At 36.0% G+C, this 25,902-nt stretch overlaps 1 protein-coding gene across 4 annotated transcripts in view; it reads right to left on the bottom strand.

Moving 5' to 3' along the window:
* The window catches only part of FER (FER tyrosine kinase), a 432,134-nt gene that overhangs the window by 258,645 nt on the left and 147,587 nt on the right, over nt 1–25,902 (bottom strand). Inside the window, exon 1 of one of the 4 annotated variants that reach the window (XM_047778395.1) lies at nt 10,961–11,273. The exons of the other annotated variants lie outside the window; for them this stretch is intronic. Within the exon in view, the coding sequence (XP_047634351.1) occupies nt 10,961–11,098 (138 nt within the window). The 5' untranslated portion in view covers nt 11,099–11,273. Of the gene's footprint in view, nt 1–10,960; nt 11,274–25,902 lie in introns of those variants that run through there. 4 annotated transcript variants of the gene reach the window in all.

The raw sequence follows: 25,902 nt of genomic DNA, 5'->3' as shown, positions 1-25,902 counted from the left end.
ACAGGTCACCCTAAAATAGACAGTAGGCCAGATATGGCCCATGAGCCATAATTTTCCAACCCTTATCATGTCACTTAAATCATAGAAACTATTCAACAGGGCTATATGAGCATCTATTAAGGGAAAAAATTATACAGTCAGACTGAAGCTGTTCAAATCCTGGCTCTCTTACCTCCAATTCACATGACTCTGGACAAGTTGCCTAACTCTCTGTACATCAATCTCCTTCTCTGTAAATTGAGAATAATAATAGTACTGCTTATTAGGAATAACAACAGTTCTGCTTAATAGGGCTACTTTAAGGATTACATGTGGCATGGAAAAGACTAAGTAAAGCTCCTAGCATCCAGTAACTACTTAATCCCTCTCTAAATATGATGCTGCTGCCATAATCAAAACAAAGAAAAGGAGTTCTCATTGTGCCTCATTGGAAATGAATTTAACTAGGAACCATGAGGTTGCGGGTTTGATCCCTGGCCTCGCTCAGTGGGTTGGGGATCTGGTGTTGCCGTGGGCTGTGGTGTAGGTCGCAGACGCCAGCTTAGATCTGGCATTGCTGTGGTTGTGGCGTAGGCTGGCAGCTGCAGCTCCGATTCAACCCCTAGCCTAGGAATCTCCATATGCCGGGAGTGCGCCCCTCCCACCAAAAAAAAAAAAAAATACACACACAGAAAAAGTTCCACATCATAAAAGTACACATTATAATATGCGAAGGCATTCTTCTCCCAAATGTTTACAGGCAAACCTAGAGAAAACTCTTTTAAAAAACAGTCATGACATCTCAGAACTGGGAGATACCACAGAAATAATTTTGTTTCACTAGAAGGTCAGAGATATTTCTGGTTCAAATTTGAGTTAAAGTCAAAAACAGGTCTAGACTCAAGTGTCTCCATTCGAATTATGAAACCAGAAAGTCCTGTTTTATTGTATCTTTGTATCAATTTAGTAGACATCTATCAACCAAAATTTATGCATTCCTTTTTGAGGTGTTTGGGATAAAATACTTGGAAAGTATGAGGTCAGGAGCTGGAAAAAACTACTCCAGGTAGGGAAAATAGCACAGTAATTAAGAGTAAAAATTTGGTATCAAAGCTGGATTTAAATTTCAGCTGTTTGACCTACATGACCATGAGCTAATTTACTTAAAATTTCTTAGGTATTCAAAAATATTTGAATGAAAGGCCAAAAGAACTAGCTTCTCTCAAAGTTAAGGGTCTCATCAAAGCTTCAACCTTTGAAAACTTTCTTGATAATTAAAGAGAATACATATACAAGCTGTAAGCTGTAATCAGTTGGATGTGACCCCTCCCCCTGCAAAAAAAGAGATACGTTCACCCAGAAATTGTAAATGTGATCTTACTTGGAAAAGGAGTTTTTGTAAATATAATTAAATTGAGGATCTCAAAATAAGATCATCTTGGATTGTCCACATGGGTCCTAAACCCAATGACAAGACTCCTTATAAGAAGGCTCAAACAGAACAGGAAAAAGCACAGAAGAGAAGGCGGTGTGAAGAAGAGACAGGAATTGGTATATGTCCACAGGTCATGCAATGCCAAGGACTGCCAGCAGCCAGCCACCAGAAGCTAGGAGGGAGGCCTGCAATGATTCTTCCTCAACATCTCCGGAAGGATCCAATGCTACACACACCTTGATTTTGGACTTTTGGACTCCAGAACTGTGAAAGAATACATTTATCTTGTTTTTAAGCCACAAAGTTTGTGGTAATTTGTTATTGCTCTCCTAGGAAACTCATATACACAGCTGACAAAGAATCACTGAATATTTACCTTGTAAAGGGATCATCAGCTACTCTAACATTAAAAAAAAAAAAATCACCATTATATGAATTCTATTAATTGGGAAAACTGGTCAAAACTGCATTATTCTCATGTACTGTATACAGTGAGATTAAAATGTGCATATGAGCATTTTTTATTGTTCATTTTCCACTCCAGGTTTTAGAAGTTATCTCTGACTAGAACAATACCTTGACCCCAAATCCACTACCAGAAATACAGCTGCAGTCCAAAAGACAGTTTTTCTCAACAGGAATCCTGAAATCTCCAGGAACCATACAGCAATATTCACAGCTCAGCAGTGGCAAGGGCACAGGATTGTCCTCCTCTGGCTTTTCATTCACTTACAGCACAGGAGCGGGGACAGTGGTTAACTTTCTCATTTTTTTTTGCTAGCATCTATTTTCACACTAATTAGCACATGCTATTTGAAGTTTCTTTTCGTATTTGGGGGTCCAATATTGTTTCTGATAATAAGGCACCAGCAAAGAAGGAAGGAATTTCAAAGGCAAACAACAACTAAGAACAAATTAAGGTGATCAGCATAAATGTGGTAAAAAGATTAACACTGAAAATAAGTATAAGAGTTACTGACCATAGTCTTTATTCTGTCACATTTTTTTCATGTTTTATATAGAATCAGTGGTAGAAGCGATTCTCCAAGATAGAGATTTCTCTACTTCAACCTTTTCATTTCATAATAGAGAAGATAATGGCGATTCGAGGAGGTGAAATGACTGGACTCATTACACACCTCTGATGACAAGCTAATTCCCTTCTCACTATCACACTGCCTCGATTATATCCACAAAGTTAATGAAATGCTGAGCACCAGTCACTCATTCAAAAATTTAGGGTGGACCTAGTAAGGAAGAAAGGTTCTAATTACATTAAAGTTGAATTGCTACATTGAAACAATTACTACATTCAAATTTATAACATTTAGTATAAAACTGTTGTTCATTTACACCCACAAAATGATGTACTGTTTTGAATACCATATCTCAAGAATGTAATAAAAATAGACAAAGACCAGTAAAGCTTTACATAAAAAAATTATAAGGCTAAGGAATGCTGCTAACATGAAGATATACTCATGTACACACACACACATGCACACATGCACACAGACCATTTCGGGCCTGGAATGGTGAATTGTTAGATATGACCAAAAACTATAAAACATTAACGACAGGGAGTTCCTATCGTGGCGCAATGGAAACTAATCCTACTAGGAACCATGAGGTTGCAAGTTCGATCCCTGTTCTCCCTCAGTGGAACGCGGCTTGGATCTGTCCTTGCTGTGGCTCTGGCGTAGGCCGGCAGCAACAGCCCTGATTAGACCCCTAGCCTGGGAACCTCCATATGCCACAGGGGTGGACCTCAAAAGACAAAAAAAAAAAAAAAAGGTTCTGTATTGGACTTGGAGGAGACTTGTGGCTGCCTGATGGGAGGGGGAGGGAGTGGGAGGGATCGGGAGCTTGGGCTTATCAGACACAACTTAGAATAGATTTACAAGGAGATCCTGCTGAATAGCATTGAGAACTTTGTCTAGATACTCATGTTGCAACAGAAGAAAGGCTGGGGGAAAAATGTAATTGTAATGTATACATGTAAGGATAACCTGACCCCCTTGCTGTACAGTGGGAAAATAAAAAAAATAAATAAATAAGTAAAACATTAATGACAGATAAATTCATCCTTTTTTCCATTCAAGACAAAACAAAAATAGGGGAGAGGCCTCTGAATATAACGTCTGGATCCGCATTTCAGAAATGCTTCATTCAGTGCCTATGAATTCATTAAATCTCAAAGTAGCTCAGTGAGAAGCCAAATGACTTTTTCAATTACTGTAAAATACATGAATAAAGTGAATAAAAGTGCAAGTAACAGCACCATTGCTAAAGTTTTAAGGGTGATGCCAAAGAGGAGAGCCACAGCATACCACTGGAAGCTGCTGTTCAAACAATATTGACATGGTTAATAAATGGCTCTAACATCAAAGGTAGCTAACATCTACTGAGCACTAACTATGTACCAAGCACCATGTACCCCATCCATGCAGTCATCTGCAATACTATACTGCAGGTCCTGTTGGCACCACTTTATAGATTACAAAGCCAAAGTTTGGAGTGGTTAAATAACTTCTGCAAGGACAATAATAAGAACTTCTTACTCAGAATACAAATTCTTACATTCAAACGTGTAACATAATCTAAATCACATAATTTGTTCTCTTCCCTACATTGACTGGGTAGCAACAAGATAATTACAGAACCAAAGGATTAATATCTAGAAGTTTTAAAAGCAGCTTTGGTTCTCTAAAACTATACATAGATTCAAAAAAAAATTATCTGCAAATTGTCTGTAGGCTTTAAAGTTACAAAATAAAATCAAATAGCTAATTATGTCTTAAATTTGAGTAGAAGTTAAGAATTTTTAAAAGAATAACTTACTTTGGAACTAAATGGCACTAATAAGATGCCTCATTTGGCCATATCTTTAAAAAAGGTTATCCTCACAAAACAAATTTGTATTTCTGTCTTCTTACATAGTTCAAAGTGAATATAAGCTGGCTTTATCTTGCTAAGTCAAAACTAAGACTCCGTTTTGGAATTTCTATCTGCATTTTGTCCCTTTTTTTTCTGGCTTCCTCCCTTGGTGTTAAACTACGGGTTATCACTTCTTGCTACTCTCAATGCCTGGTTCCACTCCTCCCCCTTCTCCTCCACCCCCGCCTGCACTTGTTATTTACTATTTGTTCTTTCTAATTTACAGTACTCTGAGAAATCATGAAAATAAGTTCATTAGAACGACTTTGAAATAAGAGTAAAATGTTCTAAGTTTCCTTCTGAGTAAAGTGTATGGTCTTTATTATGTGAACTTACATTCATTGGTGAAATTCAAATAGATTATTTTTTTTCTCCTACTTCTAGTTGCAGAGTAGAGGTCACAGAGAATGACCTATAGCAGAACTGGGCATTTTTCTACTTGTTTTTAAATGTAAAAGCAACGTATTCTGGTGGCCTCTGCAAACTAAAAATAGCCCCCAGTTGACAGCCAGCAAGCAAATGAGGACCTCAATCCTCAAACACAAGGGAATGAATTTCGCCACAACCACAGGAGCTTGAAGAGGACTCCCAAGCTTCAGATAAGAATGTAATGCAGCCAACACCATGACTTTAATCTCATGAGACCCTAGGCAAAGAGGTGGGCCAGGCCTCGACTTCTGACACACAGTATTGTGACAGGTCTTGTTTGAAGCCATGAAGTTTGCAGTCATCGGTGACATAGCATAGAAAACAAATCCAAGTTCCTTCAGCACCTGTGTCTTACTGGCTGCCCCCTTCCTGAATTTCTTCCTCTGTGACTCTGTTCTCTCAGAGCTCCTCTAGCCTCTCTCTTGTCCCTCCTTACTCTCCACTGTGAGCCTTCCTTGCTCCACACACCTGAGGTTCCCCAAGCTTCCGGTCTTGGCACTTTTTCCAGACTGTAACATCTTCCTGTGTGATCTCTCCCATTTTTTTTTTAAACAAATGTTTGTTGAACAACTACACTGTTCCAGATGGTAATGCCAGCTCTAGAGCCCTATCAGTGGAGAGAAAAAAAAAGGTGAGGGGGGGGAACTCCTGCTCCTGTGGAATGTCCACAGATAACTCCTTATTCTATGATAACCAAGACAGACTTGTCTCCTGTGTTTCAGACTCAAATCTCTAGCTGCTCTTTAGAAAATGCAGACTCAGGGAGGTAACATGTCTATAAAGTCCATTACTCTGGACTTATTTGCAAATACGCCTTATTCTTAAATATTCTGAAACTGTTTCTTCCAATGAAAACCTCACTCCCTCACCGCGTCACTCCTAGGTCTACTGCATCCTGGCTTCCTCCTCCACTCCACAGAAACTATTGCCATGGAGGTCACTAAAAACCTCTTAAAATGTCAAAGTCACAGAAAGCTTTTCAGTTTATCTGTATCTCCATAGCACTGTTTACTCCTTTGTTCTAGTATCTTTCAAATTACCCTGCTCTCTTCTTTTTTGCCCTCTCCCTCTTTAATCACACTGGTCACTCCCAGGTCTTAATCTTCAGCTTCAGAAGGACACCTCAAACTTCCGATACCCCAACCTGAAATCATTAGCTCCCATGTGCTGGCTCCTGCTCTGGGCACTTAGGGGGCAGAGCCACTGTGACTTCAGCCTCCTTAGGGAGCCATCCTTCACTCACCTGTGTCTCTCCCTCTCACTTAATCCACTATAAAAGCACAGCCAGTTATTCACTGGCTCTAAGAATCAGTTATTCGCTCTTAACTGCTCACTTACCTCCCCCCGCAAAAAATCATACTTGCTTTTTTTCTTGCCTTAGATAGGAAAATCTATAATAATTTATAAAATATAACCATTAACATCTAACCAAAACCTAAGTTAGATGTTAATATTGACATGAACTATCAATTAACTGTGGAGTTTAAAACTTTTGTTTATAATAAGTATTATGTATTTATTTCAAAGATAAGAGCATAGATTTGTGATTAAGTAGAGAATTATAATTTTAAAATAAGAGTAGTTTGTAATAAGAGTAGTTTGTCTACCACTTTTTATAATTATTCTTTAAAAAACAAACAAACAACAACAACAAAATACATGGTTTACTGGTGGCCTTAACATGTTCTTAACCTTGAAATGGGAACATATTCTGGAACAATTTTTTAACCAATGGATCATCTCACTCTATCAGTTCCCCTCATTCACAGAGAGTTCGTCATAAGCAAGTCATAAGCTTCTTCATTTCTTGAGACCAGCTATTCTTGGTAACTTTCTCTTTGGCAAAAAAAAAAAAAGAATCTATAATCTTTATAAGCCCAACACCTTAAAATGTTCATGTATCTTATTTCTGTTAACTTAAATATAAAAGAAAAGCTAACCTTTCATTGGGTGAAATAATGCAAAGATAAACCATGTAACCAAGGATTTCTGAAATTCTAGCACATAGTGTCTTGAATAGTAATCTAGATTCTACCTGGAAACATCTGGTATGATAGTAAAGATTCATCTTTATCTAGAATTCCTGTCGTGGCTCAGCGGTAACAAACCCAACTAGTATCCATGAGGACTTGGGTTCTCATGGATAAAGATCCGGCATTGCTGTGAGCTGTGGTACAGGTCGCAGATGTGACTGGGATCTTGCATTGCTGTGGCTGTGGTGTAGGCCGACAGCTACAGCTCCATTTGGACCCCTAGCCTGGGAACTTCTATATGCCATGTATGAGGCCCTTAAAAAAAAAAAAAAAGATTCAGCTTTATCTAATGAGGTATTTGCCTTTGGTTCCACCTAGAATGAACTAGCAGTAAGACATTCTGGGATAGAGCAATCTACTTTTGTATACTTCACTAATTCAAGGTTGTTTTTTGTTTGTTTTGTTTTTATTTTGTTTTTTTGTAAAGAGAAGCTCCAAGGCAGTCAAAACTTTCTTGCTACCATCAACAAGAGTTGATTTTTACTAATTACTGTAGGATATATACCTTTATGACATCAGAAATGTAGAAATACTTCACCTGCTGTGATTGAGGAGGGAAGGAGAATACAATGACTTAAAAATATAGTTTTTTGTTTTGTTTTTGTCTTTTGTCCCTTTTTTTTTATAGCCACACCCTCACCATATGGAGGTTCCCAGGCTAGGGATCTAATCAGAGCCACAGCAATGCCAGATCCAAGCCAAGTCTCTGAACTACACCACAGCTCACAGCAACGCCGGATCCTTAACCCACTGAGCGAGGCCAGGGATTGAACCCTCAACCTCATGGTTCCTAGTCGGATTCATTTCCGCTGCACCATGACAGGAACTCCAAAAATATAGATATTGATAAAAACAACATGTGGTATCCAGAGTTATTAATATTAGAATCAATAATATCTATTAATACATTAAAATTCTTCTACCTTAATAATCTTAGTGCCACACAAACTCCTGTGGAAGCAAGCACCATCTAAAATATACAAACAAATAATGACAATGAAAATAGCAGCAGTATCTAAGTATATTTTTCTATTTCAGTAAAATTTTACCTACTCCTTAAGTCAGAATTGCATTCATGTCTTATGCTTTTTCTAAAACAAGAAGTTTGTAAAGCAAGTAGTCCAGAGTTGATACCAGAAATTCAAGTTGAAAAGGGCCAAAGAGCTCTCTTTCATCTTTTAAAAAAAGTCTCTTGACCTAAATTTGCTTACCAGCTACAATTCCCTGGTCAATACTATTTTTAGATTGATGAACACAGAAACTAAGGTTCTAGAGGAGTCCCCTTGCGATGCAGCAAGTTAAGGGTCTGGTGTTGTCACTGCAGTGGCTTGGGTTGCTGCTGTGCTGTCAGTTCAATCAATAGCATAGAAACTTTCATATGCTGTGGGTGTAGCCAAAAAGAAAGAAAGAAAAAAAAAAAACCTAAGGTTTTGGATGGATCTTCCAGATGAATGTTAAAGTCATCTCAAACGGCTTGGGTAGAAAAAGAGACAATGAACCAGAGACCACATTCTCTGATAAATGAAGAGGAATGACCAGAACTATGACAGAATTCATCAATAAGGAGTAAACATGGTACAACTAAACCCTAGAAGCTCAAAAACTCAGAGCTTCTCACGTACAGTGAAGAGGGGAAAAAGGCAATATTAAGGAGCTTTTCTCAACACTGAGTTATAATGGTTATGAGACGATGAATCTTCTCTTGAAAAAGAAGTCTGCTTACCAGAATAAGATCTCAGAGGGCATAGTAAAAAGTTTTTGAGAAATCAGAGAGCTATATGAGCATGCTTTAGGGCAGTGAATAGATCTGCCAAAAACAGTACAGAATTAATAATGACATGCCAATTGACAGAGGGAGCAGAGGGCTAACAAAAGCAACATAGGAACACGGAGAGGGCAAAAGTTCAGCAGGAGAAAACAAATTGGGCCTGGACTTTTCACAAGAATCTGAGTTTCGGTAAAAGGGAAGGGCTCCTACCTAAAATTAGCCCTCATGAGACAGTATGTTTCTTACGGTTATAAGAGTTCACTGGAAACATCATAAAATAACATCAGAGAGTAAAACCAAAGAAGTCAGACCTCCTACCCCTGCATGAAAGGAGGATAAACAGTGACTCAATAAGAATATAGAGCCCTCCTTTGATCAAGTATGAAATCACCACATAAGCTAATAGGCGAATCTGAATATGCATATCTCGGTGGATATAGTCACATCTGACTAAGCATATTGGTGATAAATGTTTAAACACTTAAAGACATATTTATGGATTTATTATAAGTCTAAAAATCTCATTATATTTAGGGCAGATTAACTAATAACCAAATATAAATCATCACAGTTATGGGTGAATGTTCACAGGTATGAGAATTCAATAAGTATTTACGTGTTGCATTATTTTAAATTAAAGAGAGTGTACAGAAGTTCCTGTCATGGCTCAGTGGAAATGAATCGGACTAGCATCCATGAGGATACAGGTTCGATTCCTGGACTTGCTCGGTGGGTTTAGGATCCAGGGTCACCATGAACTGTGGTGTAGGTCACAGACGTGGCTTCGATCTGGTGTTGCTCTAGCTGTGGTGTAGGCCCACGGCTACAGCTCCAATTCTACCCCTGGCCTGGGAACCTCCATATGCTATGGGTGTGGCCCTAATAAGACAAAAAATAAAAATAAAAAATAAAGACAGTGTGCATACGCATATTTAATGTCTACCTGAGGATGGTGCCTGATAGCCATCAGCACAAAAATTCTTATTCTACTTACTTCAGGATCATTATGTAGGAATGATGAAGGATGATGTAAAAATTTACATCATAGTTAAATAATAAAATTTTACTCTTTTCCACTTCATTTTGAAAATGTAGCAGAGCCAACACAAAACAAAAAAATAAAAATTAAGAAGATTAAAAACATTGTCAAGAACAAGAAATAAAGAGTACAAAGTTGTATTGCAAGAGCAATAATAAGATATACAAAAAATATAAATACAGAAAAAGATCAAATAAGGATCACAAAATACATCAGGAAATTAAGAGTGAAAAGGAAGCAATACTCTATTTTCAAGCTACAGAAAATTAGAGCTGTACAAATCACTAGCTAGCTATGTGAGTCACTAATTATCTTGAGCTTCAGAGAAATTGTTATATAAAAAATGATAGACTGGACAAGATGACACCAGTGAATTCTACATCCTCCTCATTTTTATGACTCCTTAAATCAAGATAACACAAAACTTACAAATGTAAGGAATGATTCCCATACTTATGAACATTACTTAACCAATGTCTGTAAGACACTAATATTTAGAACACTGTAACTTAAATATCGAACTTAGTAACATTAAAACAGGAATTATAGGTCTATTAAACTCTCTACAAGTATAAGAAAAAATATATTAAGCTATATAATCATTTAATGTTCATTTTTTACATTTTCTACTCTTATTTGAAGGCCAGAATTTGCTTATATAAGTTTAAACTGCAAAATAACGTGTAAACATAATCCTTTACTAACAAGAGATTTAAGATAGGACTCCATTCCTATTATTCATAGAAATGTTATGTTATACATTAAAATACTAAGAAATTAGTGCATTCCAGTTTACTAAATTAAACTATCAAAACTGATTATAAAATGAGTACCGAACTATATATGTTATATATCATATATTATCAGGTACTATCACTGATTCTTTAATAGCTATCCAGATAATATTATTTACCCTTGTTGACAGAAATTGAAAAGAAGGTAAAAATTCTGCTCACCAGCTAGTAAAGAAACTGAAATCTGAGAAAAGAAATCTTAATATCATCACAGATTTTAAAATGAGCAATGAATCTCCTCAGACATCCAATGAAACTGCACTCTTTTCCTTTCCCATGTATTCAAAGAGTAGAAAGCACATATTTTTTCTCAACTCTGAGAGGTGAGTAAAGGAAACAAAATAAAATGAAAAGGGAAAACAAGCCGCTTTTTTTAATGGGCTTGGCTTGGCATCTGAGTGATAGAATTCCTTCAAAAGAATTTTTCTACTATCATATTCAGAGGTCAAGAAATAAAGCAGCAGCACAGAACAGATGAATCTGTTGGACTCTTAGGTCATTTCTGGGCCCTGACTAAAGTAGGCCTGAGACAGCCTTCTCTCTTACCTGCTCTCTTTTGACTTCTGATGTGGAAGGACAGGAAGCCTCAGAGCCATACTTTAAAGCACAGGTTTTGCAGGACTGGGAGTCAGAATTAGGCTCCAGCTTACCCTCACAATGGAAACATCTATTTTTCTTCTCCATCTCAAACCTTAGCCAAGAGCTGGTGATAGTGAACCCACAGAAGCCAATTTGTCCACAGACCCTGTCTGAGCCAAAAGCAAGATAGAAGAGGCACAGATCTGTATCTCCTATCTGACACTGTCTCCCCCTGTTGGCATGGAAGTATACCAGTCAGTTCTGGTATTAAAGGAGTGGATACACTCCACAAATGTTATTGGTTTCTGGAGCAATTAAGAGGAAATCTTCATGCATTATGTGAAGATCGATTATCTAAGAACTAAGCTTATTTTCTAATTTTTTTAAGCAAATAACTTGTTTTCTTTCTATACGATAGAAGTCTTCTGCTTTAGGAATTTGAATCTCAAGATTTGTGAGAACAGACCAAATTTTCAAGCACTTCTCGAAACAAAACATTGCAAAAAGCTTTGGCTATAAGCCTCCCCCCTCCCCCACTTTTTAAAATTTTATTTAAAGGACTTTATTTTCCAGATAGGAAGGCCACAAAGTTGGAAATTTTTATCACCAAGTTTAATAACTCTTAATTCTTCAAAACACCCATAGGAGTTATGCAGCACAGTGGATCAAGGATGCAGCAGCTCAGGTCACTGCCATGGTGTAAGTTCGATCCCTGGCCTGGGAACCTCCACATACCGCAGGCACAGCTAAAGAAACAAAAACAAACAAAAAGGTTTACCAAGACTTTCCTAATCCAGTGCTTTTTAATTAATTTTACTCTGATATAATTCTCCAATGCTTTATAATTCTTCTGATTCAGAGAAAGAATCTAAATTATGCACAAATGGAGTTCTCTTGTAGCACATTGGGTTAAGGATCTAGCATTGTCACTGCAGCAGCTCAGGTCACTGCTGTGGAGCAGGTTTGATCCTTGGCCCAGAACTTCCCCATGCTACAGCCATGGCCAAAAAAACAAAAATAAAATAAAAAATTATACACAAATGATCTTTAAGGTCTCAATAAAAATAAAAAATACTTCCTTGCAAGGATGTGTTGAGCCTAACAACTTACAATGAGGTGAAGGAGAAGCAGTAGAATGTTAGGGATACTTAAGACCATAAATGTTTAATTTGAAAATAAGGCTCCTATATCGATAATCTGTTTTACAATAGTTTGTTAATTGCTATGTAAATATTTTTTTAATTTTTTTTTTCTTTTTAGGGCTGCACCTGCAGCATATGGATGTTCGCAGGCTAGGGGTCAAATTGGAGCTCCAGCTGCAGCAACTCGGGACCCAAGCCACATATCCAACCACAACTGCAGCAACACCAGATCATTAACATATTCAGCAAGGCCAGGGACTGAATTTGCATCCTCGTGTATACTAGTCAGGTTCTTAACCTGCTAAGCCACAACAGGAACTCTTGCTGTGAAAATCCTTATATTATTCATTCATTTTTCTAAAAGAAGGTATTATGCACTATACTAGATGCTAGCTATCATTTTCAGGTACCTTGCAGCACATTCTTTAAAATGGACCAAAGTTCAAGAAACTTTTTTAAAACAAATAAGAAAAAACAGAAAAAGAGCAAGAGAGAACTACTATACAAAAGTATTCAGTAAAACTTTTCTGGGTCACAATTTTGAGATAATATCTCTTCTTCGAAAACCTTTGCATCTCTTTCCAACCCCATGGACTTAAAAAAAAAAATTTAATTAAGACTTACCTCTCTGTATAATTGCCTCAATTACTCCACTTTAAGTACATCCACATTTTTATTTTGTTCTCCATAACAACCATTCATCTTTAAGTCATGTCCATCAGGGAAAAGCCCTATTTTATATTTTAAGAATTATTTAATAAAATGTCCCATTTAATAAATAATTGTAGACAACATGGGGTGGGAGCTTCTTATAAGCCAGTTATTGTTTAAAATATTTTAGGTGAATTATCCCATTAAATCCCCCACAATAACTCTATGAGAAAGGTTCTATCACATGACCTAGTTTACAGAAGAAAAACTGAGGCACAGAAAAGTTAATTTGCCCAAATTTACACAGCCAATAAGTGATTAACCCAGGATTCAAATCCAAGCAATTCTACTCCAGAATCTATGCAATTAACTTACTGTACCATTTCTTTGGTTAAATCCCTGCTCCATCTCACGGAAAGTATTCTGTTGCCAAAATGAGTCCCAAAGGATGCGTTAGCAATTTGTCTTTTTGCTATAGGTTGTCACGCTCAAAAAACAATGAATTTTGATTTTCAATATTCTTTCCTTTGTTTTTTTTTTTTGTTTGTTTCGTGCTTTTTTTTTTTTTTTTTTTTGGTAGGGTCCGCACACTAAGTACATGAAAATTCCCAGGCTAGGGGTCCAATCAGAGCTACAGCTGACCTGCTGGCATACGCCACAGCTATGCCATATCCGAGCCACATCTGCAATCTATACCACAGCTCATGGCAACGCCAGATGGATCCTTAACCTACTGAGCAAGGCCAGGGATCAACCTTGCAACCTCATGGTTTCTAGTCAGATTCATTTCTGCTGCGCCACGAACAGAACTCCTATTCTTTCCTTTGTTTCATTATTTTTCTCTAGACCATTTAAAATATAAATGATTTATGATTTACTTATATTTTCCTATCTGTCCTTGTTTACCATTTGGTTTTAGTTATTTATTCTTTCACTATTCATTGAGCATTTACTAGATGCCTGGCATATATATTCACAAGCTCATACAAATCACAAAACTTTAAATCTGGAAACAACCTTAGAGACAAAATAAAACAAAATTAACGTTCAAGTCAAGGAGTATAAAATCTAGAGAAGCTAGATTTCTTGCTTCTTGGTCTAGCCCAGAGAAAAGCTAATTCAGGTATTTTTCCTATGATCATCTGTACCCACTGGTTTTCCTCTTCGCAACTTGAAAAATTTGATGTCATTTAGGTACTTCACTAGGCAGTCTTTCAGGTCATTTATAAAGATAATAAACACAACAGATGTTGTATTAGTGTCCTAGGTCTGCTGTTAACGAAATACAACAAAGTGAGTGGCTTAAAGTAATAGAAATTTATTTTCTCACAGTTCTGGAGGCTAGAAGTCTGAAATCAAGGTTGTAACAGGGCCATGTTCCCTCCACAACCTCTAAGGAAATACCCTTCCTTGCTACTTACGCCTTCCAGTAGCTCCAGGCAATCTTGCTGCTTGTGGCAGCATAACTCCAATCTGTTTTCACATGGCTGTATTCCCTGTATGTCACCCTATCTTTTCTTCTAATAAGGACATCAGTCATAGTGAATTAGGACCCACCCTAATGACCTCATCTTAATTTGGTTATATCTGCAGACACTATTTCCAATTAAGGTCATATTCACAGGTATTGGATATTAGAATTTCAGCATCTTTTGGAGGAAACACTTCAACCCACAACAGATGGGATTATTAATTGCTAAGATATCTTGATCTTTACAATTTTCCAGTTAAATAAATAGCTATTTGTTGCTACCCTTTGATTTTTTATTATAAACCTTTTCTTGGGCCATGCTAAAAGTATATTTCCCACCCAGCGTTGATTTAAATACTTAGTAATCTTTGGTAAAGAACATTGTCAAGTCTTTCCTAAAACCTAAGTAGATGATTTTATACACCCTATTACCTTCATTTATGAGAACTCTAAAAATAATCAGTTAGGCATGATTTCTTCCTTAGAAAATATTCCCTTTCCCCAGAAGTTTTTTTTTACTTAAATATTTCATGACTCTACTTGTTATTATGAATTCTAAGTGTTTGCCCAATATTCAAAAAATATTTACTGCGCCTCCTCTATTTGCCAAGTATTGCACAGAGCTAAGAAATCACAGTAAACAAAATGAAAATGCTTGTTTGCTTGTCTTTGTGGAAGAAAAGTTTGGGGGGCTAGCAGGGATTATAGGAAAAGAAAATAGATACTAAAATCATACATACATACATACAAAACAAAATGCCATAACTGAATGATTTAATAACACATCAGTACACGTTTTAAAGTATTTAATTATAGAGATGCCAAGAAGAAACCTACCACATAGTAAACGTTAGCCAATGAAACAGCAGTAGTAGCAGCAAAGATGCTAAAAGAGCTATGTAAGAAGTGGAAAAGGGCAGTAGGATAAATAATGATGGCAGGGGGTAGAGGGACAATCAAAGAGCCTATTATAGCCAGAGTAGTCAGAAAGATATCTCAAAGGAGTGGCATTTGGGTTGAAATGATGAAAAGAAGGCAGTCAGTCATTTGAAGAACTGGGGAAAGAGAGTTAAAGAGAGAGGAAACACAAAGGCCCTGAGATGAGAAGCAGCCTGGCCCTCTCAAAGGGCAGTAAGATCAGAAAGGCCAGAGTGTGAAGGATGAGAAAGAGTATAAGGCTATGCTGGGGGAGGTTGGCAGGACATGATCATATGGTTTGAGCTATGATAAGGAATTTCATTCTAGTTACATAAGGATGCCATAAGCAGGAGACATTCAAGCTCATACTGACATCACTCCAGTTTCACTTTATTGAATATGAAACGTAGAAAGGGCAAGAGAGCTGCAGGCAGTCTGGCAGAGGAAGCCTAGGCTCTAACTTATGCTGTGTTTTATTAGGGTGATCATAGTGAAGAAGCTGACAGGTCAGATTTGGGATACATTTTGGAGGCAGCACCACCAGAACTTAAGGACAGAGTGGATGTGAGATTTGTGAAAGAATAAACGCAAGGGTAATACCCACGATTTTTGGCTTCAGCAGCTGAGTAAAGGTGATTATGATTTACTAAGAAGTGGAATACTGAAAGAGTGGCAAAAATGAGGGTTTTAACGAGTTAAATATGGGATTATCAGTCTAGTGGCTGAGGGAAATGATCAAATTCTAAGTCAATCTCTTTAAATGAAGTTCACTCTAAGTATGTCTTCATGCAAATGAACTGTCATACATTATATATAATAGCAGAAATAACAAAGAATTTTAAATGACATGAAGAACCCAAGCATTATTTTCATATATTCAAGAACCATGTGGCAGGGTGATGACTTTTGGGAGGCATGTTAAAAACAGAAAAACTTCACATATAAATTTCAAGACTGTATGCATTTATTTAATTTTATTTTTAAAGCATGAGGTAAAAAATAGCTCGATTTCAGAAATTTGGTTTCTCTGACACTGAGCTCCACCTGCTGGTAGTTTCTTACCTTTAGGTATTTCTTATCATTAGGTATTATATTATGAAAAAGAGTTAAAATATGTTTGAGTGAAATCCACCTTCCAAAATGAACATACTGAAAATTCACATGTGGCAGACATCATGTAACTTTTTCTTTCTTTATAGCTGCCTTTTATTGAGTTTAGCTATACGCCTGGAACTGTGCTAAACATTTTTACAAACATTATCTCATTAATTTTCAAAACAATTCTATGAGATTTCTGTAACTTGCTGCATTTTACCAATTATGATATTTACCTCAGAGAGGTCTGTGACTTTGCCTATGGTCATGTCTTTAATAGCATAGAGAAGATATGAACTAAGTTCTCTCTGACTACAACTCTGTTGGCTTAGTAAATAGAATTTAAACTACAGTGCCAGAAATTTTTGAGTTTGAATATGCCACTCTGACTCTGATCAAATTCCTTAATCTTTAAGCACCAACATTCTTATTTGAAAGGCAGGAATCACTCCTTCCTTGCAGGCTTGTTTGCTAGTAATAATATTTTATGTCTGGTAAACACTTCCTTTCTTTTGGCAATTCTTCTTAAATAACATATTAGAGCAATCTAACATATGAAGCTTTATGTGGCCCAAGGTTAATGAATCAAACTCACTGTCTCTCAAAGAATAACCATTTAGGAAATTTTAAATTTTAAATTGTAATAGAATCCAAAAAAATTGTTTAGAAAAATCCTCCCTCCAAAATGGAACATTTTATATAATAGTGCAATTTTCAGCACTCAAACTATTTATCTTTAAAATACATAGAGTGATAATACAGAGTCAACAAAAAAAATCCATAAAGTGAAATTAAGAATGATCAATGAGAAATCAGTAAGACGTAAGTACAATTTATCATGAAAATTTCAAACAAAATTAGGATTAATTTTGTTTAATCTTACTGAGATACAAGCTTTGAATAATTATGTGGGAGTTATGTTTTCACAGATTATTTTAAATACAAATTTAAATATAAAATATTTCCAATAATTTTCAAAGAAAAATACAGGTCTTCAACAATTTTTAACAATCAGCTAATTTACCAGAAATCCTTTTAATCTTACAGGTCCACCTTCACACAAAAATAGAATACCTTCATGCAATTGAAAACTCTTTCCAGGGAGTAAATTATCCATTGCATATTGTAACTGAAACTGAGAAAAATGTAATTGAGAGAATTAGAAGTACATCCAGTTTATCCATTCCTCTAGGTCTAGATTATATTTTTGGATGAAATCAATCTATAGACAGCTGCATTCTTAGGTCTCCATGGACTGATTTTGGTGTGATGGCCTCTACTTCCACTGAGGGATTCTAGATTCTGAAAGAGATGGCCTTATGAATCTCCCAGCATTAACTACAATGATACTGTCAAGGGCACAGTCACTGCAAAAGTCAGTATTAAAGCCTGCAGTGAGAAATTCTATTAGAGCTAAATACAATAAAAAGCTTTGCTTCCCCTGCAATGTGACACACTTTCTTTTATCGAACAGTAACTATGACATGACTTTATCTCCATTTTCATTTTGGCCTTTGGGATGCTTAGAGACAAAAATAGTAGTGCTACCCTAACTGTCCATGCTATGATCTACAGTCTTCCTCTAGTCTTGATATCCTGTCATAACCTCCGTTTTCCCCAGTTCTTATTTCATTTTCTACTTATATTTTGCTGGATTTAGTTATCATTAGCTATCTCAAATACTCTGAGGACAAAGGTAGGAATGAATGAATGAGTGCATGAACACAAGTACATAAACTAGTAAATATGAACGCTATACAACAAAGAGCCTTGCAATGCAAAGATTACAAAATTCTCAGAACTAACAGTCTTTTCACTGAACAACTGAAAACAAAATCTAATGATCTATTTTTGGTGACATCATGCATTCTTCAATCTTCAAAGCCCCAGACCTGGTCATTCTACCAGGCTGCCTTCCTTAGAAATGAAATAGCTGAAGCTTAAAATATCAGCTCTTTTTCACTTCCTAACAATCACTTGAAGAACTATTAGGGAAAAATGGAAAGACACAGGAAGATTCCCTTTGTTCTTTGGTTTTTAGCATTCTAATCCCAAATCACTTTGTACAGCCGCTCAGCAAGAAGTCAAGCTGTTTCTGATTTTCTTGCTTTGGGAGACACGAAAGAGGCAACAGCCCTAAAAATTATCCAAGAAGCCCATAAGGAATGGCAGACAAAACTTAAACTAGGCTTTCATATTCCTATGGAAAGCAGAAGACCAGAATTTGTTCATAGTTTGGCTAGTCCATGTTTGTTTTACTCCTCCTACACCATATTTCTTAGGTACCTACACAATTATTCTGTCATCTGAAAAGCATGGTGTGTATTTCAAAATAGAACTAATTATGATTTAATTTCCCAGCACAATTATCAAATTATAATAAGCAACCACTAAATTAAAATAAGACCTCTAAATTGTATGCTGTCATCAAATACTAGAAAGTACAAAGGCACTTTCTCCTAGTGAGCTAAATAACTAGTGAAAGGTCAGAATTAACATGCTTGAATAACATATCTATATCATTAGATATTCTTTGAAAGAAAAAAATGGGAAAACTCATGGGTTTTCACTATTATGAAAAAAGGCTTGCAAAGAACTTTTCTGATTAAACAGATTTTTAATACACTAAAACAAATATACACATATGATATAAAATGATCACTGCATCATATTAGAAAACACCACCTGATCAAAATGTAGGATCCCAGGTCTGATAATTTTTATTACTTTTAAATTCAGGAATTAAATTCTTGAAAACATGGTCAAATGTGAAATTAATTACACTTACAGAAAAAATGTATATATTATATCATGCACAGAGGAAGGATGAAAAAGGATCTTAAGAATTTTCATGATAATTTGAATTTCATCTTATGACATCCAACCATAAATGAACATGATGGAGTTATCTAACCGTTTCTGCCAGTAATACACCTGCAGACTTATTATTGGAGACTAACAAGTTGCAAAGACTAAGAATATTTTATAACTAATAAAAATGGAAAAAAGCCTCACAATATTGAAAACTATAGATATCTGTAACAATTAAATGCTGCTAATATAAGCTATATAAAAAACACATGGCATAATTAATAGCAGATTGAAGTAGCTATATGAATAATGGAAGTCTATCCTGATCCATACCCTCTACCAATACGCTACAATAAATTACACAACACATTTCTGTTTGGGGGAACTAATTATTCAGAACGGCCATTTTTGTTTGGGAGTAAACGTCAAATTTTCCATTTTATTTTTTCTTATTAAATACCACTCAATAAAAAACCTTTGGGAATTGATAACTTAATTTGGTATTAATCAAATAATTAGATAGAAACAAATTTTCTTAAAATACTATAATTTAGCTCTTTACCTAGAACTTGAAAATATAAGAATGAAGTTTACTAAGCATCTGAACCACAAACTGTATCCATATATTTGATATTTTTGAAAAACAGAGCAAAAATTTGGATACCCTTAAGATAGTTTGGTTCAATAAATATTTTTATTTTATTTTAAATTCATGCACTCTCCTCTGCCATCTCCTTTTTCCCAGTACCTTTCTATTCTTAAATTTACCTGCCTCTTAATTCTGTACTTTGTTTTCTTCCTGTTCTTTACCTTCTATCTTCTTCACCCCCCTTTACTTATCCTCTTCGTTCCCTGACTTGTTTCTCTTCCTTCTGTCTTCCCCTCACTATCTCTCTCTTTTATCCTTTTTCTTGATTCTTCCTTAATGGCCTTAGGAACAAAGTACTAGGAGGGGAGAAATAGTTCCCTCCAAAACCAAACTTTAATTAGGACAGCCTAATTTATCCCTAGCCAAAAACCAAAAAAGTCCTTTGTGGAATAAGAACAATGTTTTAGGAGTTCTTGTGGTGCAGCAGGAATGAATCCAACTAAGAACCATGAGGTTGCGGGTTTGATCCCTGGCCTTGCTTAGTGGGTTAAGGATCCAGTATTGCTGTGAGCTGTGATGTAGGTCTCAGATGTGGCTCGGATCTGGCATTGCTGTGGTTCTGGCGTAGGCTGGCAGCTATAGCTCCGATCAGACCCCTAATCTGGGAACCTCCATATGCTGTGGGTGTGGCCCTAAAAAGACAAAAACAACAAAAAACAAACAAACAAACAAAATGTTTCAGCTCCATAAAGTCTGTGACGGTGGGGACAAGAACCATTCAAGCTGCCAGAGTTTCAGAAAGTGGCTATCTGGAATATCTAAGATTCTATTCACTGAGATTAATGGAACTTCTCAAAACACAACTCTATCTTTTTCTAACTAACCTGATCCCATGTGACCAATCCTGTTTTTAGTCCTTTGGTCAATGACATCTGAAACCAGTCAGCTTTCACCCTTCCCAAGTTGCCTGCCTACCCCACATCCCCCTTGCTCATGCGAAGCCCACGTTTCCTGCTATTGCCCTCTATCATTCCTGGTCATACCACAGAAAAAGAAGTCAAGTCTCCTTTCCAAAATTTCAAGACCATTTCCTTTAACTTTCTCAATTCTAATTTGTTTTCCCACATCTCTCAATCTAAACTACTTCTGAAAAGGAAAGGGCCAGCCTTGGACAAAATTGTGAAATAGACTAAATTCATCTTCAGCAATCTCTGATTTCCCTTCTAATGACACATTCACTCACTAGCCCACCTATGTGTATTAGTACTGCCATTCAAAGTCTCTTTTCACAGGCTTACACTACCCACTTTCAGGGTAATTGCCACTGTCTTTAGCTCCCCAAGCTCCTGACTTGCGGTATATATTATTATCTCACAATGCTTAATATGCTACTTTCACAAGAAGCATTCAGATTTAGAAGAGCTCTTTAAGACATCCTTTGCTCAATAGTCCTCAAAATTTTTTAAACCTCAAGAGACCTGAAGGATGCAACACTTTCTCAGCAAGCATTATAGTTAATATTTATGGTTTGCATGGTTTGTTAGTAAAAGAGAAAGGAAGGGAGAAATGTAATCCATGGAAGAAGAAGAATATGAAAAGAGAGTTAGTGACAGAGAGTACTTTAAAAAGCCCTTCCTCATGCCAAATAATTCTGAAAAGATAGGTATAAACAGCCTAACACAGAGACACAAACTAACAAGTACACACACACACACACAGAGTGGTGCATGCCTTCATTTTGGTCCCATGTCTAATTAGAACAAAATTTTTTTCTGAAATTTTAAGTTGAAGTACAAAATGTATTCAGCAAAGTGTACAAGTCAAAAGTATAAAGATTATGAACTTTCAGATTAAAAAGATCCCAGTAACAAGAACACAGATCAAAAGACAAGTCATTTCTGCATTCCCCACATCTGTGTGTGCCCCTTTCAGTCACTCTTCCACCTCACCCAGGGCAACCACTATCCTCACTTTTAATATCATTGATTACTTTTACATATTTTTGAACTCTATATAAATGGAATCACAGAATATGTGACATCTGGTATCTTTCACTCAATATTATGTTTTTAAGTTTCATTCATACTGATGTACATAGGTGTAAACTGTTCATTCTCATTACTGCAGAAAATTCCACTGGGAACATATTCCACAACTTATCTATTCTACTATTGATTGGCATTTGGCAGTTCTACTTTCAGTCTATTATGAATAGTGTTCCTGGGTATATTCTTGAAATGTCTTTTGGGGAGCATATATATTCATTTCTGTTAGGTCTACACCTAGGAATGTATGTACTGGGTCACAAGGTGTGCACAAATCCATTTGTTGATAAGTCAACTTGTGTTTCTAAAGTGGCTGCAGTGGTTAAGATGTTTTTGAGGACAGTGCATCCTGGCCCCACTAACAGGACACAGCACACCAAGTTTCTGATCATGCCTATCTGTAAGTGGTGAAAATGCTTGTCAAGTCTAGTTTTCTGCAACCTTTCTTTCCATCAGTTTTACAAGGAAGTTAGTACTTTCTAAAACATATCATGGAATTATTTATCCCCTCTACATTAACTGAGTAGGTGTTTTTTTGTTTGTTTGTTTGGTGCTTATATACCACCGAACACGTAGACAACAAGTCAAACATGTGACTAAAAATTAGAATCTAAACACTGATGATTTCTTTCCTTCAGGCATGTTGAAGAAAATTTTACTGAGCACCAACTCTCTGCCAGGTATTCATTAAGGATCAGAAGCTTTATACAGAATTATAAGAGATGAAGTACTTAGAATAGAAGCATAAATGAAGCCTGGGCATTTTCACTCTCAATGCTATAATCTACTTGCCTCTCAGACACTCTCCTTCATTTGTTGAGATTTTTGCAAGTGGTTGCACTTTCATCATAGTGCAACCACTAGCGTTATTATGAATGATTCTTATACTCAAGGCCTCGAAGTTCCCTGGATGTCTTCATCTTCAACAGTGGTCATCTATGCTCAATTTCAGCACTGCATTCCACCATTATAAGTTGGAACCTACCCATCAGAACTGCTTCACTTGTGAAATTTCAGATCACACTTAACAGCTTCTTAGAAACTTCTCACTACCTTATTCCAACTACACTTGTTCTTAAACTAGATTAAAACTGATCCGTCCCTGAATGACCCCAAGATTTTTCTCCCAGTCTTTCATCCACTACATCCTCCTTTCTTTTTCTGCTGTTTTCTCTCTAAGGACATACATGGTAGTTATGACCAGCATCCATTCTAACTGGTCTGAGTCTATGACAGAAGTCAGACAATATAAGAAAAGTCTTAGGCAGGCCATTTAGAGAAAGTGGTGTTTAGCCTAGATGTTACAAGCAGCCATTCTTGCAGGAGTCAATACAACCAGATTTGTTCTCATTTGAAATTTTTAAAGATTACTTCAGCTACAGCATGGCAAACAGGTGAAAGCAGACCCCTATGAATAGTAACAGAAGAGTTAAAGAACTCATTATTTTCTAACTACATTTCTTAATCATTATTTTTGTTACTTGTGGGTTTGAAAATTTTTCCTATCTTTAATAAATCTTTAATAAATCTTTATTAAAGATTTATTATTTATTATGAATTATTATTTATTATGAATTTCTTAAGTTCTTTGTCCACCTTTAATTGATGCATTACCTTTTTATTTTATTTTATTTTATTTTTACTTTATTTTTTGTCTTTTTGCCTTTTCTAGGACTGCTCCCGAGGCACATGGAGATTCCCAGGCTAGGGGTCTAATTGGAGCTGCAGCCTCCAGCCTATACCAGAGCCACAGCAACACAAGATCCAAGCCACATCTGTGACATACACCACAGCTCACGGCAACACTAAATCCTTAACCCACTAAGCAAGGCCAGGGATCGAACCTGCAACATCATGGTTCCTAGTCAGATTCGTTAACCACCGCACCACAACAGGAACGCCTACATTTTATTTTTATTTTATTTATTTATTTTTATTTATTTATTTATTTTTTGCCTTTTAGGGCCGTACATGGGCATATGAAATTCCTGGGCTAGGGGTCGAATCCAAGCTGCAGCTGCCATCCTACACCACAGCCACAGCAATGTGGGATCTGAGCCGTGCCTGCGACCTACACCACAGCTCATGGCAACGCTGGATCTTTAACCCACTGAGTGAGCCCAGGGATGGAACCCCATCCTCATGGATACTAGTAAGGTTCATAACCCACTGAGCCACAATGAGAACTCCCAAGATGTATTACTTTTTTATAAACCAATTAGACTATTTAATTTACATATTTTAAAACATTAATCCCTCATCATATTTGCATCACATTTTAGTTCCAGTTTTTACTCTGCAATTTAATTCGGCTTTTTTTTCTGACACAGAAAAATGTCCACCTATATTTTCTTTAGGCATTTTGTGGCTTTATTTTTCTATATTTGAGTAAAATACATGAAATTTATTTTTCACATGGCATGAGCTTAAGATCTAAATTGATGTAAACTGAGTAATCTTTTAAAATTGTTTGTCTTATACTCTTATATTAAGACTATATATATAGGCCTCTTTGAACTGAGTAGTTTTGTCTATTAATCTATCTGAATAGTTTTGTTTCTTAACTATGCTATTTTAAATAATGTAACCTTCTGGTTGTTCAAATATTATGTTTCTAATATTATCAGTATGATAGCATGCACTCAAGTATCAAAATGAAGGCAGATAAAAGGATCTGAATTTGTTTATATTCTCTTCTCTTATAGCCCCTTGTAACTTCAACCACATAGTTAAATACGTAGGAGAAAAGTGATTCCCTCGGATTGAGTTGTTTCTCCTTCCAAGGATTAAATGATTTTTAAGCAATTCTGAGAACTTATCTGGAAGAATTAGCCTCTACTATAAAAGATCTCTAGATATATTCTGTCAGAGAAAATCTTTCTTTAGTCTAAGATCTTATCATCTGGGATATGCAAACTAAACAATGATTTTAAAAATTAACAGTTAAGTCTTAAATAGTAATACTAAGAAATAATTTTCTGCAGAATGCTATAATAAAAGATAAAAATTATTAGCATTTAAAATTCTTTCATGAGGTATCAAATGAAGCAATAAATCATAATATTCACATATACTCTTTATTAAATATTTAAATTAAATTATAGAAGTTAATATTTCTTAAAAATAATTGTGAAAATCTAAGACAAAAGACACTAGAGATAAAAATATATTAACCTTTCACTACATGAAAGGTCAACCATCTACCTACAATTTAAATCAAAAGATAACATAATCACACATAAATTTTGAGACAAATGCTATTCAATTTAACAGGAGAATTAGCAAATAAATTATAGAGGCTGAAACAACTTTTTTGAGGCTGAAGGAAATTAGATTATTTTTAAAATTTTAAAGGAATGTCCTGCACATGTTATGCAGTGGCTATACGACAAGTAGTTACTTCTGATTGATTTATCCATAACGGGTACAAAAAAAACAAAACAAACTATATTATGGGAGAAAAGGAAGAATTGTATTCATTTATCAATAGAATTTTTTGCAATTTTATTATTCACAATTTTATAATTCACAAATTAGCCATGTATCTAGAACATTTTTCTTCTTCCAATTATTAAATTTCTCCTGTCTTTTCAAACAATGTATCTGTATTCAACTACAATATAATAGTCCACAGTTGTTTTGTAATTTTGTCTTTTTTAGGGCTGCACTTGCGACACATGGAAGTTCTCAGACTGGGGTTTGAATCGGAGCTGCAGCTGCTGGCCTATACCACAGCCACAGCACCACAGCCACAGCAACTGAGCTGAGTCTGAGACCTACACCACAGCTCACCGCAACATCAGATCCTTAACCCACTAAGCGAGTCCAGGGATCGAGCCTGCATCCTCATGGATACTAGTCAGTATTTGCCAAGCCATGATGGAAACTTTTTTTTAATTTTTAATGAATGTCAGCTAATACTATGCCTATCAGTTAAGTAAAAAGTTAATCCCCCCCCCCAAAAAAAAAGTCCACAAGAAGAAATTCTAATTAGTGCGTGGATAATAATAAAATCTCTGTTAAGGAATTAAAATGCTATATTACACTTAACCTTTTTATGTGAATTTGCATGAGCCACTTAATTTCTCTGCTTTCATTTTTCATTTTTATTGGGATTCCAGGATTCCTAATTTCCTTGGACACAAAGATATGGAGGTCATCAATTGATGTTTAAATCATGACAGGAG

The sequence above is a fragment of the Phacochoerus africanus genome, chromosome 4 (genome assembly GCF_016906955.1).
Source record: "Phacochoerus africanus isolate WHEZ1 chromosome 4, ROS_Pafr_v1, whole genome shotgun sequence".
Taxonomy (NCBI): domain Eukaryota; kingdom Metazoa; phylum Chordata; class Mammalia; order Artiodactyla; family Suidae; genus Phacochoerus; species Phacochoerus africanus.
The sequence above is the reverse complement of the archived record's forward strand: the minus strand, read 5'-3'. Positions and strand labels throughout refer to the sequence as shown.